Below are 18,484 nucleotides of genomic sequence, written 5' to 3'. Positions count from 1 at the left end.
TGTTGTGAATTTTTGGTGTGAACTGGGCAAAAAAAAGAAATTAAAAGGTCAACAGATTTTACTGAAGAAACTATACAAACAAAGTTGCAGTTGTCTTTAAACCAAAAATACTCTTACTTAACTGAAACTTTAAGACGTCTAATGTCTGAAATGTTTATTCATTTGTGAAAATGAAAACTTAAATCCTTCCATTAAAGCAGATTATTAAACTCCATGTGTGCAGCTTGTCTTTTAGTGACATACCTGCACATGATAAGAATTATTTTCTGTCTGTTTCTGCAAAGACGTTTGGGAACACTATATTTTTTACTTTTTCATGAGGAAGTCAGTAAAACCACTTTTGAGAACCATCAGACACACCTGAAGGTTGAACTAGGCTTCCTTAAAACTTGTGGAACTGACTAGCTTTAAGAGACACACAAGAAACAGATTTGTAGAAACTCACTAGCCTAGCAACCCATAATGCAACACTCTTTGTAGGAGCCAGCATTGAACTCAAAAGAATATTAGCTCTCTGAATAAAATACAAGCACCATTTTTTACAATTTAACCAACAGAGAAAATATATATCAATATTATATTGTCTTGTATTCAGCCCAGTGCAGTAGATCAGCAATTTAATTAAAACTAAGGCTGCTTCTCACAATTATTTTCACCATTAATTTATCTTCTGATTATTTTCAATCAGTAAATTAATTCTTCAGTCTAAAAAGTAACCCAATATAGTGAAAAATGCCGATCACAAGTTCTGTGATGTTTTTAAATTGCTTGTTTTGTCCAAACAATGATCCACAACATTAAAAATTGTCAAAAATGGCAGCATGTTTTCACATTTAAAATGCTAGAAACAGCAAATGTTTACTTGTATTTTTGCTTCATGAATTCCTTCAATTATTCATCAATTTCTCGTTAAAGTTTGTCAGTACAAGTCAATTAAACAACTGATTGTTCCAGTGCTATTTGTTCTTGGAGAACAGCAGGATAACAATGGAATAATAACAGCACCGGGGTCGAGAGTTTAACAGGAAAGATTAACATTAAATCATGACATATATTATGTAACTACAGATGAAATGAACAGAAAAGTAAACAATAAAAACATCCAACACATGTACTGCATGACTTGTACATGTGCATTAAGCCTCCACCCTTAAAGACAGACAGACACACAAATAATAAAAAATATGACACACACATTGACCTACTGATCTCCTCTCCAGTCAGGGACGCTGAGTGATGGTGTGACGGACACAGATGGACAGTTTGTCAGTGTTATGGACACAAAGGGATGCAACAAAAGAGCAAAGCAAAAACAAATCACATAGAATTAATGGAGGGTTAAAAACAAAAAAACAATAAATGATGAGCATTCAAAATACGTGCGCACACACAAGTTGTTACCTGAGCTGGTTGCGGAGAGACGTGATCTCTCGCGTCATGCTCTGACTGCTGTCGGTGAGCTCCTCCAGCTCTCTCTGCAGCTTCCTCTTCTGGGCGTTGGAGCGAGAGTTGTCCTCCTCCACCTCCTCCAGCTGCCTCTTCAGCTGCTTCAGGCGCACCATCGACTTATCCAGCTAGGAGGAGGAAGGGGGGAGAAGAGAAGAGGAGCGATCGAGGGGAGGAGGAGGAGCAAAAGGGTGGAGTGAAATGCAGAGGTCGGAGTGAGACAAGGAGATCGGAAGAATGAGAGGAGAAGGGGGCGGATATATAAAAAGAGAGATTATTCCGGGAACAGGACGACTGATAGGGATCAGGAGTCAGATTAAACCTGGCAGATTATCACCGATGATGTTTTGGGAGGAGAGTCAGTGGCTCTGCTGTGGCTGATGGATTTGTTTTTCGGAGTGGAATGCGCTCCATCCTCCCAATGAACACACAGATGCCGGAGCGGGATTAGGATTAGGCTGGACTGAGCCGGATAAATCACTCATTTTAGGATGATTTTTCAACACTCTCTTTGTGCTCTGGGTCACAAGTAGAGCGGTGAGCTTAGCTGACCTGACCCCCATTAAATGATTATTCAATGCTCTGTCTCTGGCTCTATTACTCTTCATGGATGATGTTAATTTTCTTACCTGTTCTCTGTACTGGTCTGCGTGTCTTCTCTCGTCTTCTGCCTGCATCATCACCTCCTTCAGTTTCTTCTCTGTCTTCCGCATCAGTTTGTTGGCAATGGCTCGTTCCCTGAGAGATGGAAAGTTCATCATGGGATGTTGCATCAAAAAATTCAAGACATTTATAAAACATTAACAGCTAATTGGGTTTTAGGGATATTCTACTCGGTCTAGGTGGCACAGGACAAAGGATTTATTTTAAAGGGTATTTCTTTCAAACGTATTATCTGTGCCAGTGACAGAGGAAGTATTCAGACACTTTACTTAAAGGTTCTGTAAGTGACATTCAGAGCATTAATATAGCAGCAAACCACTATAAGATATGCAAAGATTATGTAGGAATAATGGCAAAGTTTACTCCAGCCGGTTGTGCTTTGTTTTGGCTAGAACATTTTCAACATGGCTCCCAAGTCACAAATTTTCTCATTTAACAAGCTAAACAGTACACTAAAATACGTTTCTGAACACATCCAGGGTGAGAAATAAGAAAGGCAGTAACAGAACCTGCCTAGTTTGACAGAATGAGCGCAGTTCAAGAGCAGTAACTGATGTGATTTACAGTTGTGTTACAGACTCCACAGCTCTGTTTGGTTGTTTTCCTTCAGGTGCACTGCAAGGAACATGATGAAGGCAACGTGATTTTTTTTCACAGACTATCTGTCTCATGTATCACTGTGAGGATGTAGTGACCATTTTGGTAAATACGACAAAAAATTATTTTTCTGAGAGTTACCAACTACAGCTTTAAATTTTTGGCTGTTGCAATGAGTGCCACGTATATTTACAATGTGCTACAAATGACAGCAGCGTGACAAGGTGCTGAGTGTCTATCCTGCACTGAGCGATGCACGTTTGCTTTTTTGGGGGGGTCTCCAAGAGTTGAAAAATATTCAACTTTGTGGAAAAAGCTGCAGTCGCTTGTCACTGTCATTTTTTTTTACACAGCTGTAAACTCACAGAGGAGGAGGGTCGATACAAATACCACATAGATCACTGTCACATCACTGAACAACAGTAATGGGGAGGAATTAATACTGAACCCCCACAGGCGGGTGGGTCCATCCTTTCTCCCCACGTCTAAAGAAAGTACTCTACCTTGTGCCAACATTTTCACTCTGCAAAAATTCTGTATCATACCAACCAGATGACCAAAGCAAATCATAAAAGCTGAGCCCCACTCACAAATTTACATTTCATAGGATAGCAAAGGAATGACCTGCCCTATTCTCGTTATGATTGGCTAGGACCCGTTGCCTTTGTTGGTTGGATTGGTTAGAATTAGGCAAGAGGGGTAAGATCGGTTACAGTTAGGGTCAGAATGTCAGAGTGAGCCAATCAGAGACAGAGTGAGACGGGCCATTTCCTTGCTTTCCTTGGAAACACAAATTTGTGCCCCATACAATTATTACAATGAACTAGTATTTAATTTGTTTTAAGCAACACTATAGCTAATGATAGCCTAATAACAAAGCTTATTTACAAAGCACTAAAATCAGGATAAATTAAGTTGTTTGCAAAATCAACAAAATGTGACAGGAATACCGCATATCACACTACTGAGCCACCTGACAGCCCTACTTTAAATTATAAAGTAACTTGTAGATAAAGTTGTCAGATAGTTGTAGTAAAGTATAAAGTGTTTCTCTCACTGTCTCTCCTGTTCCAGCTGCTCCTCCATCGAATCTATCTTGGCCTCCAGGGCGGCGACGCTGAGCCTGTGTTTTCCCCTCACTGCTCCCTCCATCTCTCCCAGTCGAGTCTTCAGCTCCTTGTTCTGCCTCTCCAGCTGCTCCCGAGCCGCCTCTGCCTTCTGGGCCAGAGTCCTCTCTCCCTGCAGCTGCACGGTCATAGTCTCCACCTGCACCACAAGCAAAGCAGCGATGAGTATGTGTGCTATGCATGTCATGAGGTGACAGAGAGATCTGTGCAAGTATATCTATGGCACCTGTAGAGCAGTCTTTCTTTGCCTCTCCGTCAGCAGTTCAGAGTTACTCTGTTCCTCCTCCAGCTCCTCCTCCAGCTGACTCACTCGTGCCTCTAACCTCCGCTTCTCTTCAAACAGTGCGGTCCTGGACAAACATTACATTTTAGTGAAACAAACACAAGTCCACCTAAAAACCATCAACACAATGATTAACACAGCGTATCTGTACTTTAGTGATACTAACTTTCCAGAGCTGCTGTTGACCATCTCGTCGGCCATCTCGTCTCTCTCCTGCTGAGCCTGTCTCTTCTGCCTCTCTGATACAGAAAGCTCCTATGTGGACAAAGGAGTGCAGACAGGGTTACAAGTTGCTCAGAGCACCATTTAAAAGCATTAAGTCTTAATGTTTCTGCTGGATTTCAGTTAACACACGCACCTCAGTCAAGTGCAGGACTTCTGCTTCCAGACTTTGGATCTTCTTTTCACTGTCTTTATACTGTGTGATCACCTCATCCCGACAAAGCTTGGTCTCATCTAGCTCGCGCAGAATTTCTTTCATTTGACCCTGTGCCAAATATAATTTTTGTTTTTAGCGCAGGCCCTTGACGAGTTAAAAAAATCAATGTTTAAGTGTAGGAATATGTCTTTACCTGCAACCTCCGTAGCTGCTTCACAGCCTCCTCTTTTCCGCGGGTGGTTGCCTCCACCTGGGCCTCGGATTCCTGCAGCTCTGCTTCCAGCTGCTTCTTGGACGACACAGCCTGAGACCGCTGACTCCTCTCCTCCTCCAGCTGGATCTCCAGCTCCCTCACCTGGCATAGGAAGGAGGATAAGAACATTTTGAGTGACTTGGACGAGACGAACAGCAACAACACGCTCTGCGGTTTACTCTCCCTACCTGTTTGCTGAGCGCCCTCCTCTTCTCCTCTCCCTTCTCCTCGCTGGTGCTTATCTCCCTCTCGAACTGAGCCTTGAGCGCCTGCAGGGTGACCTCCAGCCTCAGCCTCGAGTTCTCCGCCTCCGTCAGCTCCTCCTCCAGCTCCTGTGTCTGAACGCGCAGGTTCTGGGCTTCTGATTCTAAGGTCCTGCGGGTGCGCTCCAGCTCATGGACCTGATGGGAGAGCAGATAAGAAGCAGTGACTCACTGGTGACTGAGACAGAGAAACAACAAAGAAGTCCCAAGAGGAAGATTCTTACGTTCTTGCCGACATCGTCCTGCTGGTTTACAAGCTGTTCCATTTCCAGACGGAGCTGCTTGTTGGACCTCTCCAGCTCTTCTGCCTGATCCTGGGTCTCCTACACACAGAGACACAGAAGACAATGAAATCAGAACATCTACGGGTACCAGACACTTAAATTTAATGCGTTTAAAGATCTTTTCAAGATAAGTTTTAACCAAATTTAAGGGGGCTATCCCAGCTGACAGGCGCTAAAAGGGTACGTATTTAATCAGTGCAGTCACAGACACATAGCAAAAAGGTGTGTATTATCTGCTGTCAGTTAGTTTACCTGCAGAGCTCGGGAAAGAGCCAGACATTTTGTCTCCTTCTCTCGGCTGTCTGCTTCCGCTCTATCCTTTTCCTCTGCCAGTCGAGCGCTCACCGCCTTCTCCTCTGCCAGACACTGATGGCGTGATGGGAAACAAAGTTAGAGGTCAAGGGGAAGACATTACAGAGATATATTTGCAGCCTTTGCATGGAAGCAAACCACTTAGGCTCTGACCTGGTCAAACTTCTTCTGCCTCTTCTCCAGGGCCGTGCAGTTCTGTCTCTCCCTCTGCAGGGCAAGTGTCAAGTCCTCGATCTCCTCCCTCAGTCGTTCCCTCTGCCTCTCCACCCTATCCTTCTCCTCCTCCTTCTGTCGCTCCCTCTGGATGGCACTGTCCAGCTCTCTCTGGAGTTTCCTGCGCGTCTCCTCTCCAGCTTCCACCGCAGTGTTCACCTCCTCGGACTGCTTACGAAGCTCTGACAACTGCAGAGGAGGAGCACAGAGGGGAAGCAATAACCATCAGTTTTACATCTTTGGTCTGTGGATATTGTAAATTATCAGGAGATGCTGGAGACTGTTTTTTACTGTGGTCAGGTAGATTTGATATTTTCTGGTTGTGGATAATGGTCTGAAAAATGATTGACTGACATCTATTTCAAACAGATGAAGCAGCTGTTTCAGAGTTAAATAAAGCCTGGGTGTCTCTCTGATTACCTGCTGGGTATGAGTCTGAATCTGCCGGGTCAACTCTTTGGCTCTCTCCTCCTCCTCCTCAAGTCTCTCCATCAGTCCGTTCTTCTCTTCCTCCAGTGCTCGCACCCTCGAGCTCAGAGCCATCTTCTGACGTGTTTCATCCTGCAGCAGTTCCTGAGAGAGAAAACGACAGTGTTGACCAATACTGCGCGTGTTTGTGAGTCAGGATTGGTTAATGTTCTTCAAGATGTTGCAGGATGCTTTCACACCTGCCCTGTTTGGTTCGGTTCAATTGAACTCAAGTTTGTTTGCCCCTTAAGTGCAGTTCGCTGGGCAGGTGTTATCTTGCAAGTGTACTCTTCCTTAATGTTTTGTTAACTTCCTGGATTTTTCCCGCATGTGCAGGCATTTTATCTGGTCCGCTTGTAAATGCTGCCGTGAAAACACGAACCAACTCTAAGCACTTATGCAACTTTGAAACAAAATGAGTCCCTGATTCAGACCAAAGCAAGACAACTCTCGGTCTGAAAGCACCTTTACAAACTATTGCTGTTCTCTCAAGTACTAAATTGTGTCTGTGGCTGTTGTCTAACATCAAACATGACCCGACCTTGGTGTGTGTGTGTGTTTCACTTTGTTACCTTTGCATCATGCAGCTGGCTCTCCAGGCTGCTGACCTCTTTCGCGAGCCGAAGGGATTTGGTGTCAGCGGTAGACACACTGCCGGAGAGAGCCTCGATCTCACACTGAAAGAAGACAGAGTGGAAGTAAAGGTAATTTTTGCAGAACAAATAAAAGAGGATCTCTTCACTACATAACCACAGTCTGATTTTGTGACATTCAAAGCAACAACTCTTTGAACAAACAACAAAATCACAGCTGAACATATAAATTTAAGGTTTAATTTGCACCTGTAGCTTGTGCACTCTCTCTTCCCTGTCCTCCCGCTCTCTGTCAGCCTGAGCCAGTCGGGCGTTGAGCTCCTGCAGCTGATTCTCGGCTCTCTTGCGGCCTCTTTCGCTCTCTGTGCGGCTCGCTTGGAGGCTCTTCAGCTCTGAGCTCAAATTCTGCCTCTCTTCCTCCAGCACTGCCTTGGCCTTTTCCAGAGACTGACGTGCCTGAGAGAGAACATGGACAACACATAATGAGCAGCATGTTTACACGTGCATGTGTTTTCAAACACGTGTGTGTTTCTCTTACCCTCTTGCTATTGTCCAGCTGTTCTTGAAGGTTGTCTATGGCAGCGCTGTGTTTGACTCTGAGTTCTGACAGCTGGGCCTCGTGGCGGCGAGTCTCCTCCTCAACACATCGCTGGAGATCATTTAACTCCGCCTCCCGACGAGACCTGCATAGATGGAAGAGGAGAGTCAGTTGTTTTTCAGTCCTGATTTGTCAACAGAAACACAAAAGGTGACCTTTTCATTTTCAAAGCCTACATTCAAAATACAGTATTTACTCACCTGAGCTCCTGCTGGGCAGCTGTGGTGTCCAGAGTGTCCTCCAGCTCAGTTCTCAAAGCCTCCAGCTCCTCCCCAAGGTCTCGCCTCTGTTTCTCCGCCCTTTCCCGCATCCCTCGCTCATTCTCCACTTCCTCTTTCAGCTCAGACACCTGGGACATGGCCTCCCTCAGCGACCTCTGAGCTTCTGCACGACGTGCTCCTTCCTCCTCCAACCTAACACAAACCAAGACAGACAGAAGAATTAAGCCTATGATAAGCTTTTATTTGTGTTATTAGCTGTGTTCGAAACCGTCCGCTCACTCACTCACTCACTCACTATTCCCTATTTCGTGTTTACTATATAGTGCACTACATGGGGAACGACTGAACGAGATTTCAGACACTAACTGAATTTTTTTCTTCTTCTTCTCCTCTGGCAAAAGACGACAGCATTGCATTGTGGTATACGGGAGTAAAATGTAGGGCACATTGTTTGTTCACTCACATTTGCTGTGCATTGGGGGTATTTTATAGTCCACTATATAGAGAATGAAATTAACCGCGGAGAATTCGAACAGCACTACATAATGGTGAACACACTATATAGTGCACTATATCCGTGATAGGGAGCGATTTCGAACACAGCTATTGTGTCCATCATATGTCGTCCTGTGTCTCACCGGCCCTGCAGGGTGGTGATTTCCTTCTCCTTCTGAGACAGACTGCCCCTCAGCTCGGTGGACAGCATGTTCAGGTCCGACAGCTGCTCCTGGGCCTCCACCGAGTCGTTCTCCATCCTCCTCCTCCACTTCTCCTGCTCCAAGCGACCCTGCTCCTCACGCTTCAGGCGCTCTGCACACAGTTGTAGAAGTGACAGGTTACAGATTGCATTTTTGAAAGATTAGTAATAATATCTATATGTGCATAATATTCTGTATATAATAATAAAAATTATGACAATACTACTAATACTACTACCACTATCCCTACTACTACTACTACTACTACTACTACTAATGATAATGTATTATTTCAACATTATTAAGTTGTGTAAATTTGCTTCAACTTCACATTGTGCCAAATAAATAAAAAAATAAACAATTAAAGTGTGTTGAAAATACAAAGAACACAACTCAAAATACTATAAGTTTTCACAGAAAATCAATTTCTCTCCTTCAGTGTAAATAAAATAACATTTGACTCAGTAGTTCTGATGCCATCACAGCAGGCACCTGAATCAAGTATTGATCACTACATAGAAAACGCAGTTGCATTCCATTTATAGGTTGACATTAGGACAGTTACCCTCCAAGTCAGCAATGACAGCCTCCTGTTTGTTCTTAAGTTTGTTCAGACTTTTGGTTTTCTCCTCTTCCTCTGTGAGCTGATCGGTCACCTCGCTCAGACGCTCCTCCAGCTGTTTCTTCTCCTGCTCAAAGAAAAACATCAACATTGCTTTGGATCCTGAAACATGTAAAACAATACCTATATAATGATGTGCAAAGTTAGAATGTGATCCCACCTTGCTGAGTCGGTCTCTCTGCTCCACTGCATTCATCAGGTCGGTTTCTAGACTCTTCACTTTGGTCTCCAAGCTGACCTTCTCCAGCAGGAGGCGCTGTCGGGCACCTTCCTCCTCCTCTAACTGCTCCTCCAGGTCCTGGTGAGGAGAGGACAGGATTTAAGGTGGAAACAGACACCATTTAAACGGATTGCTTTGCTTTTTCTTCAAAGCCTTTCAACAACACAGGGGATACTGCATTTTGTTTTCCACAGTTACTTTGGTTGTTTCACAGACCGACATTTCCACCATTGGGGATCGTAACTACAAAGAACTTTCATTGACACTGTTTGGTAGCTGGGAATATAGCTACTGATAGCAAACACGGAAAACAAAAGTGCTATCCTCTTTGGTTGTGCAAAGGTTGATGCACTTTTTTGTGCGGTCAACCAAGCTATCATTTTTCCAGGGGATCGTACACGGTGGCAGACAGAATTACTTAGTCAGAGCGAGGCTTACAGGAAACCAGTCTGAACCCCATTCAAAGTGACGGGGAATAAAAGAAAAACCTGATTTAAATTTTATCTTCTGTTTTCATGACGAAGTTAATTGGATAGAAAGAACAAATGAGTCAGTCTGTATTTCTTTTTGTTTACATATTTCCGGAGAGTTCACTCATTTTCTTTGAATCTCCTAACCTGAATATTCTGCTGCATCCTCTTCTTTTCATTGGTCATCTGCACGCCTCTCTCCTCCTCTTCCTCCAATCGACTCTCCAGCTCGCCCAGCACCTCCTCCAGCTCCTGTTTCCGACTGGCCAACCTGGCCCTCATCTCCTCTGCCTCCGCAAACAGCTCTGCCTCCGCCTGCAGCTGGTCAGCCAGCACTGCCTTCTCCTCTATCAGCTAGAACGTGACAAAGAGAGGAGGAGGGGGAGGAGTGGTGAGGGAGAGAGGCACTGATTCATAGCAGAGGGATTTCAGTGAAGGGGGGAGCAGGGGTGGACACAAGCAGGACAAGATGGAGGTTTGTTTACCTGAGCGTGCTTCCTGTCCAGCTCTTTGAAATCCTGCTCCACTCTGGTGAGGTTGTCCTTGGCCTTCTGGAGCTCGGCCTCCCGAACCTGGATCTCCTCGTCTTGCCGGGTCACCTGCAGCAGGGGCTTCACCTGGTTGGCACAGAACATGGGTCAGAGGTCAACATGACGTTTCCATTCCTGTATCCCCTGTGATTTTATTTCCTGCATCTCGTTTATTTTATTCTTATTTCACTCATCAAGGATCTGAAGTTTCTGTAAGGATGTAACAACATATATTTTCTGTTGCCAGGTTCTATGTTCCATGTTATCCTTCTTGGTCCAACTAGTAATTATATCTTTTTTCTATAATTTTATTATCACATTTCAGCACATTTTTAAAGAATGCTGGAGTGCTTGACTCGCACAACTTAAGAAACTAAAAGTAAAAAATATTAAAAGGAACTAAAACTCTTCAGCTGTCAGTGATCACTTGCAGATGTGTTTGTTGTATATTTCAGCACATGAAGAGTCTTGATCAGTCCTGCTATTTGAACAACTTATTCATACACTTATTTCCAACCTCCTACACTGCTGTAATTTATCATTTACTTGCCTAAACAATGCAGCAGCTGCCCGTCTATAGTTAGAGCAGAACGCAGCAGCAAGATTTCTCATAAACACTCGACAAAGGGAACACATCACACCAGTCATGGCTGAATTATTTTCTATTTGGTACAGAATTTAATTTAAGATTCTACTGATTACTTTCAAATCTCTACACTACCTGGCTCCACTTTACTTTTTAAAATCTTTTTTATTATTTTTCATGAATGGACATTTTTTTCATTCAGTAAGTACAAGAACAAGAAAAAAAAACAAAAAGGAAAGCAGTACGTGGGGAAAGAAAAAAAAAAGCATTTTCTGTGTATAATGCTCTTCACGCTTTTTTTCTCTGTGATTCATTATTGTTGCACCCATACTGTATGGAAGTGTATTTTATAAAGCACCTTGTGGCTCTATTAAGCCTCTAAGTTTACATTATCATGTCTGTGTTGTGATGTAGTTGTGTACACAGTACCTTGGTGAACAGCCGCCACCACTGCCAGTTCCTGAGTTTGAGGTAAGCAGCACAGTTTCTCTGCATCACCCTCACAGCACTCAGCTGCTGCTGCTTCTTCATGAAGGCTCTGAGAAGTGAAACAAAATGCCACAATAAATTAACCAGAATGCAGGTGTCTGTACATTCATTCATGTCCGTAACCACTTATCCTGTTAGAGGTTGTAGGGGGGCTGGAGCCTATCCCAGCTGACACTGGGCAAGAGGAGGCAGGGTACACCCTGGACAGGTTGCCAGACTATCACAGGGCTGACACATGGAGACAGACAACCATTGACACTCACATTCACACCTACGGACAATTTAGAGTCACCAATTAACCTGCATGTCTTTGGACTGTGGGAGGAAGCTGGAGCACATGGAAAAAACCCACGCTGACACGGGAACCTCAGGGTTGGGCTTCCCCAACCCTGAGGTTCAAGCCCCCCACCCCGGGGTCGAACCAGACAACAAAACAATCTCTCTCTCTCTCTCTCTCTCTCTCTCTCTCTCTCTCTCTCTCTCTCTCTCTCTATATATATATATATATATATATATATATATATATATATATATATATATATATATATATATATTGCACATCCTGTTATGTTATTTTAGTCTTTTGTATATTTGCTCTGGTTTTATCTGCACTCTTCCAGCTTTGTATTGTGGCTGCGGCAGTGCACAGCAATGTCCCTCAGGATGAATGTAGATTTATCTGATCTTATTGACACAGAAACTACAAAACTACACAGAGTTCATTTATTAGCTCGTCTCTTCCAACAACAAATAACAACTCAAAACTCTGAGCCTTAAGTCAAATTTTTACTCTTTGTTTTCTGTTCGACTGTTACAGAAAATAACATCTGTAGGCATCTGACAGGGTCATTCATCAAGTTAATGATTTCTCTGACAGGTGCTGAGATTTGGCTCGACTCCCTTTCTGACCTCCACTACACCTTCCTCCTAACGTTTACAATGTGCAGTGATGCAGCAGCACTAACACTGAGTGACTGGTATGACAAGATATCTTGTTGTAAAGCAATAAAGCAAATGACTGACAAGTTTTATCAGTGAAAACCATCACTAGGGTCACTTAAAGACATAGGGACATTTAGACACCTAGTTTTAATTTGCATTTTAATGTTTTACTGCACTATTCACTTTGAACTGCCTTTATGCATGAAATGTGCTATATCAATAAACCTACCTCTAATTAGGTAGTTAGCCTCCAATGTAAAAATATGACTTTATTATTTATGACGTTTACAGGCCAAATACCTGTCAATGCAGTTGGAATTCCTGAGTCACTGATAGGGGCTGACAGAAGATTAAATATTAATGTGTCTTTAAGAGTGAAATACAAAACTGTGTCCTAAACAGCTGCCAGCGCTCCTTACAGAGAAACCCCATCGGTATTTGTCTCCTTCTATCACTCTAGTTTTACTGGTAAGAAAATGACTGACTGATAAAGCAATTTATGTGAAGCAAATATCTGAAAATCACCAATAACAATTCAGTATCCGTCATAACTCTCTCCCTCTGATAATGTTTTTTGTAAATACTCTTACTTGCGTGCGAGGTAGCCTCTGGCGGCGCTCTGGAAGCGTATAATGGTGTCAGTGATCTTCAGGTCTCTTTCTTCCTCCAGGTGAGCCAGGACTCCAGCTCTGAAGAAGACTTTACTCTGACCCACCCTGAACAGGTTGTGATCCAGTTCCAAAGCTCTGATCTGAACGAGGAAACAGTGTTTGGAGATTTAACCCATTTGAATCAATTTACAGTGTGTTGAATTCTTATAGCTGCAGGAAAGGAAAATCACTCACCATGAGTTCTGAGGCCTGTTTGCCATCCATGAAGGTGCGTGGAATAGCATTGGGAGTCAGGATCTCATATCTGAAAGACAAATGTGGTTTTGACTATGTGTGTTGAAGCAGAAAACACAAGACTGAGGATGTGTAAAAAGGGTTATTAACAGAAGGCAGAAAGAGCGCTTGCCTTCGCAGAGCCATCAAGTTGCAGTTACAGTTTACATCCATGTCTGTGAAATAATGGATACATCAACCCGGCAGCACAGAAGATCTATACAATCAGCACAGTTTCAAGGTGGACACCCAAGGTTAGTGTCACACAAAGTCAGCATCTGACCAAATGTCTACCTTTCTGTTCCTGAGTTATGATGCTGAAAAAAGTGTTTTTGCAGAGCATTATGACATCACAGTGAAGCTGACCTTTGACCTTTTGGATATAAAATGTCATCGCTTCATCATTTTATCCTATTAGACAGAATTGGAGTATGAGTTTCTGAGTTATGGTCAAAAACATGTTTTGTGAGGCCACACAAACTCTCATCAGTTCATTCATGAGACCAAGTGGACATCTGTGACAAATTTGAGGAAATTCCCTCAAGGTGTTCTTGAGATACCATGTTCACAAACTGAGACAGATATAAGGTAACAGTGACCTTGACCTTTGACCTTTGACCACTAACATCTAGTCAGTTTGTGCCAAATTTGAGGAAATTCCCTCAAGGTGTTCTTGAGATACTGCGTTCATGAGAATGCAACGGACAAAGTCGCAGTGAGCTTAAACTTTTACCTTTGATCACGAAATTCGAATGTGTTCATCCTTGAATCAAAGTGGACATTTGTGCCAAATTTGAAAAAAATCCTTCAGGCTGTTCTTGAGATATCATGTTCACAAGAATGAGACAGATACAAGGTCACAGTCACCTTGACCTTTGAGTTACAAAATCTAATCAGTTCATCACTGAGTTCAAGTGAATGTTTGTACCAACTTTGGAAAAATTACTGCAAGGTGTTCTTGAGATATTGTGTTCATGAAATGAGATGTAAGCAAGGTCACGGTGAACTTTATGAAATTTAAAAATTCCCTCAAGGCGTTCTTGAAATACCACGTTCATGAGAGTGGGATGAATGGACAGACAACCAGAAAACACAATATCAATACCACGGCCATTGCTGGCGTGGAGGCATTTAATACAAAATCACACACACCTCTGTCTGAACTCCTGGAATGGGATACGATTTGGGAAACCTTGTCTGCAAATACGGATTCCCTCCAGGACTCCATTACATCTCAGCTGGTCCAAAACCAGGTGGGGAGCCAGCTTACCAGCCTGATGACAAACAGACAAGAAAGTAAAGAGTGAAAAGAATGGAACACTTAATTCAGACATTTCTTCCTTTCTCTTCCTTCAGCTTTCGTGTCTGTGTTGATTTAAAACTGTGTCCACATGTCGATCTCTTTCCCCCTCATCCAGCCACCATCTCTTACCCTCTTCTCATGGTTGGGGATGATGCAGCGGAGGAAGTTGGGGTTGGTGTTCCTCAGCGTGGCCATCAGTTTTGTGAGCGACTCCTTGTACAGCTGACCAACAGTCCGGAACATTCCCTTCTTTGTCTTCAGCCCGGCTGCTCCGAATGTGACCGGCCCACTGTTCTCTCCTGACGACACCTGGTCCAGACCCACGATCCTGTCCACTGGACGAAAACACAGAGCCTCAGTTTCAGCAGCAATTATCATTTTAGTGGTGTGAAACGAGTGTTTGCCAGATTTAAACTGCGGCGTGGCGATGTCTGTGTGAGCGCCACACTAATGCCATGGCGTTATGATTTCACACCTGCTTACACATCTGTTATCAAGTCTCTGGACAGATGATATCAGATGGTAGAACATGGAGTTAATTAGAGATGCAATGGTTTCAAGCAAATACCAACAGTATATTGGCCACTGACATGCACATACAGTGTTAGTAGAGTGCAGGTTCATTACAAGTTCTCCAGTGTAACCTGTTAGTTTTGAACATGTCCTGACAGGCGTGCCTGCAGGTCGGTCTGTCATTTAAGACCATGATGATTTATTCTGTTCCTGAAGTGACATTTGGGTGATGAACTCATGACATTGCCAATTCCACAATCAGCCAAATATGTTGTTATTAATACCGTTAGACCAATATTGAGGTTGTTATTTGAGCTGTGTAAATGTTAGTACTGTATGTCATATGTTGCATCTCTAGAGCTCATTCAGGATCACATTTCTGCCTGGTTGGTTTTTATAAAACCACTCCCATGGCAGCAGTTTGTGGCAGTATTGTGCAGCATAACTCTTATTTGATCCTGAATGTGGTTGTCGTGACTGTTTGAGAGCATGCTGCTACTTTGAAACTGTCAAATTTCTACACAACCAGGTGGATTAATTCTTTCTTAATAGAAAAAGCTACATCACACAATCACAGCACTGTCACTAAAAGCAAAAACGTGGTGAAAGAGCGAAGAGAGAACCAACGGGCAGACAACACAGTGACAATCAGAAAATAATAACGACATGTAACAGCTCATGACACTACGGCACAAATATAAACTAAAAAGGCACACTACACTCAAAAACTGGGCGGACAGAAAACAAAGGAGCGATATAAGCAGAGGTGGGAAGTGAGGAATGTGAGTGTGACAAGCCGAGGAGGAGGAAACCTACTGTCGGAGCCATTAGCCTGTAGTGTGGCATAGGAGTCAAAAAAGTACACACGAGGAAGAGTTTGAATATCTGATGCAGGAGGAAGGAAGGACGGAAGGAAGGAAGGCAGAAGGAGAAAGAAATGGGGGAAGGACAGATGGAGCCCAAGAGAGCACCAAATTAGTGGAGAGGGAAGGATAAAAAGACAAGAGCAAGTGAACACAGGAGAGAACAAGGAGGGGGGAAAACAGAGAGATGAGCAGAAAGTGAGAGACAGTAGATAGATAGAATAGTTGCATGATAGAGAAAGAGAAGAGGGAGAAATACAGTAAAGTTAGTACAATTTGCACCCGAAAGCTTCATTATTCATAATTGACAAGCTTGTGAAAAAACAAAGTGTATTAATTTGTTGTTTTTCAGTTAAAAGCACTCATATGTTAAATCCATATTTACATGCTGGCGTGTTCAAGGGACGGTTCGGATTTCTTGAAATAAGGTTGTATGAGGTATTTATCCGTAGTCAGTGTATTATATACAGGGGATGGCAGTCGGCATGCTCCTAGTTTGTGGACTGGGCCAGCAACAAAACGAATTAACTCATAAAAAAGAAAATCAATATCAGTTTAAGTGTACGCTATATTTAGAATATTTTCACTGATGTACTTTGCTGTCAGAGCAGTGCCAGCCCTAGCACATTTGGTGCCCTAGGCGAGTCACCCCCAACAAATTTGTCCTTCAAACAGCTGAATTTATTCATATTTCTTACCAAAAACTACATTTTACAAGATTACACTGAACACATCATGAGAATATTGTCATTTACCTTTGCTTGATACTCACTTTTACTGAATAGAGCTTCAGTGCTTCTTGATTTAAATCAATGCAACCTCCGTGAGCTGTTTGTTGCAGCCACCTGCCGCTCAGAGGTAACGATACCTAGCTCTTCTCCTGCTGATTTCATGTTCTTTCTCTCCACATACACTCCTCTCAGTAGTGAAGTGGTAGTTGAGTGGGCACCAGGGAGCTTTTGTAGTTTTGACATGATAACCATACAGCGTGTTTCGGGGTTCATGTGATGTCAAATAACTCGCCCATTTCCTCCAGAGAGCAGGTAAAGTGTTACGAGCTGGGGAGGGGTCCGGGGGGGCGGCAGGAACCCAGAAAAAAGCCCTCTGTATTATTTAGGAATCTTGATCTAACTTGATCAGTTAGTTTCTTTGTATTATTGTGTGACTTTGTTGAATCTGAGCTAACCCTTTCAAACCCCAAAGTCACACGATAACACAAAATAAATAACCGATTAAGGCAGTGGTAGACCAGGCACTCCTGTGCTCTGCAGGGTAAAATTGCTGTTTTTGATTTGGAGTTTGGTGGCCTTGATAAGAGCATAGATAACGTCCCCAGTTCCCTTTCAAAAGGGCTAGTTGACAGCAAGGCAAAGCAGTAAAAATACAGCATACATGTATACATGATTTTGGATTTTTTTTTTAGGTGGCTAATATATCTTTTACTGTTGCCCCTGTCCACAGCAGTACAGCGCTAAGCTCGCTCCTGTCTGCTTCTCCAAACTAGGGGCGTGCTGATTGTCGTATACTGTAGGTAACACACTGACTATGGATAAGTACTTCACACAACCCCGCTTCCAAAAATCCAAAATATCCCTTTAAATGCACAAATTAAAGGTTTACTGCACATGGTGGAGAATAAACTAGAGTGAATCACTCTCACCCTCCTTCCACAGCTCAGAGACAAAATGATCAGACGACTGGTGGAGAAGAGACGCTACGTTGTCGTTCAGGGGGTCCATGTTCTTCACTAGCCAATCATCTGCCTTGTAGTCCACCTGAGAAACATGACAGGGCAGGTGACATTTTTCAGATGGTTCCTTTGAATGTGAAATATGGCAGACACAGAAAGATGCCAAACAAATGATGGGATACCTTGCCAGCGTAGTGAATGATGGCGAAGTCAGCTTCCCCGCGTGGCTGCTTTGGTTTGAAGAATTTTGGATGGCTGCCTTGCTCAGCAGACAGCTTCTCCACAAATGAGCGGTCTGTCGCCCGCGGGAACCAGCACTCTTCATCCAGCAGGGCCAGGACACCAGGCGGGTGGGCCTGACAGAGACACGGAGAAACAACATTTATTGTGAGGGAAATGTGGACTTTATAATTATAGATGACAAAGAATCAAAGGAGAGTGTGTGCCTGCATGTTTGTGCTTCTATTTATATTCTTTTATTCACTTTCACTCCTTCATCTGCGGGCGTGGCTGAGTGTGGTGAACTGGTTCTATAGGTCCCAGGTTAAACAGCAACCTGAATTTTAGCATGCTACTTCCTGCATTCACCAAACATAGCACACTCTTTGTATTGTAAGTAAATGTGGACTATCAGCATCTATTGAACAGGTAATAATGTATACTCCGCTATTAAAATAAAAACAGTTATCATGTATATGTACTGGTCTCTCGATGAGGTCAATGCAGGGCTGTAAGTCAAGTCCAAAGTCAATGAAGTTCCACTCGATGCCCTCCCGCTGGTACTCCTCCTGCTCCAAGATGAACATGGTGTGGTTGAAGAGCTGCTGCAGCTTCTCGTTGGTGAAGTTGATACATAGCTGCTCAAAGGAGTTGAGCTGCAGAGGAAGGATTTAGGAAAGCAAACAAAGACTCAATTATTCATGTTATGTAAACTGTGGAAAAACATGCACACGGTTGTATGCTTAATGTGTGTG

The 18,484-nt window shown here is 43.2% G+C and overlaps 1 protein-coding gene across 3 annotated transcripts in view; it reads right to left on the bottom strand.

Moving 5' to 3' along the window:
- Positions 1-18,484, bottom strand: part of myh14 (myosin, heavy chain 14, non-muscle) — a 41,098-nt gene that overhangs the window by 5,293 nt on the left and 17,321 nt on the right. Inside the window, exons 14-43 of one of the 3 annotated variants that reach the window (XM_049582706.1) lie at positions 18,212-18,385; positions 17,693-17,866; positions 17,481-17,595; positions 15,774-15,842; positions 14,574-14,779; positions 14,294-14,415; positions 13,103-13,172; positions 12,848-13,008; positions 11,256-11,364; positions 10,196-10,327; positions 9,858-10,064; positions 9,181-9,318; positions 8,964-9,087; positions 8,339-8,510; positions 7,680-7,892; positions 7,420-7,564; positions 7,131-7,337; positions 6,861-6,965; positions 6,241-6,393; positions 5,761-6,009; positions 5,548-5,661; positions 5,236-5,334; positions 4,937-5,149; positions 4,689-4,850; positions 4,475-4,603; positions 4,283-4,371; positions 4,060-4,183; positions 3,764-3,972; positions 2,076-2,184; positions 1,402-1,574 (exon numbers count right to left, since the gene is read on the bottom strand). In XM_049582706.1, coding sequence (XP_049438663.1) covers positions 1,402-1,574; positions 2,076-2,184; positions 3,764-3,972; positions 4,060-4,183; positions 4,283-4,371; positions 4,475-4,603; positions 4,689-4,850; positions 4,937-5,149; positions 5,236-5,334; positions 5,548-5,661; positions 5,761-6,009; positions 6,241-6,393; positions 6,861-6,965; positions 7,131-7,337; positions 7,420-7,564; positions 7,680-7,892; positions 8,339-8,510; positions 8,964-9,087; positions 9,181-9,318; positions 9,858-10,064; positions 10,196-10,327; positions 11,256-11,364; positions 12,848-13,008; positions 13,103-13,172; positions 14,294-14,415; positions 14,574-14,779; positions 15,774-15,842; positions 17,481-17,595; positions 17,693-17,866; positions 18,212-18,385 — 4,466 coding nt within the window. Of the gene's footprint in view, positions 1-1,397; positions 1,575-2,075; positions 2,185-3,763; positions 3,973-4,059; positions 4,184-4,282; positions 4,372-4,474; positions 4,604-4,688; positions 4,851-4,936; positions 5,150-5,235; positions 5,335-5,547; positions 5,662-5,760; positions 6,010-6,240; positions 6,394-6,860; positions 6,966-7,130; positions 7,338-7,419; positions 7,565-7,679; positions 7,893-8,338; positions 8,511-8,963; positions 9,088-9,180; positions 9,319-9,857; positions 10,065-10,195; positions 10,328-11,255; positions 11,365-12,847; positions 13,009-13,102; positions 13,173-14,293; positions 14,416-14,573; positions 14,780-15,773; positions 15,843-17,480; positions 17,596-17,692; positions 17,867-18,211; positions 18,386-18,484 lie in introns of those variants that run through there. The other 2 variants (XM_049582707.1, XM_049582708.1) reach the window with 2 other exon arrangements.

This window comes from Epinephelus fuscoguttatus, linkage group LG8 (assembly GCF_011397635.1).
Source record: "Epinephelus fuscoguttatus linkage group LG8, E.fuscoguttatus.final_Chr_v1".
Classification (NCBI taxonomy): domain Eukaryota; kingdom Metazoa; phylum Chordata; class Actinopteri; order Perciformes; family Serranidae; genus Epinephelus; species Epinephelus fuscoguttatus.
This window is presented reverse-complemented; position numbering and strand designations above follow the sequence as displayed.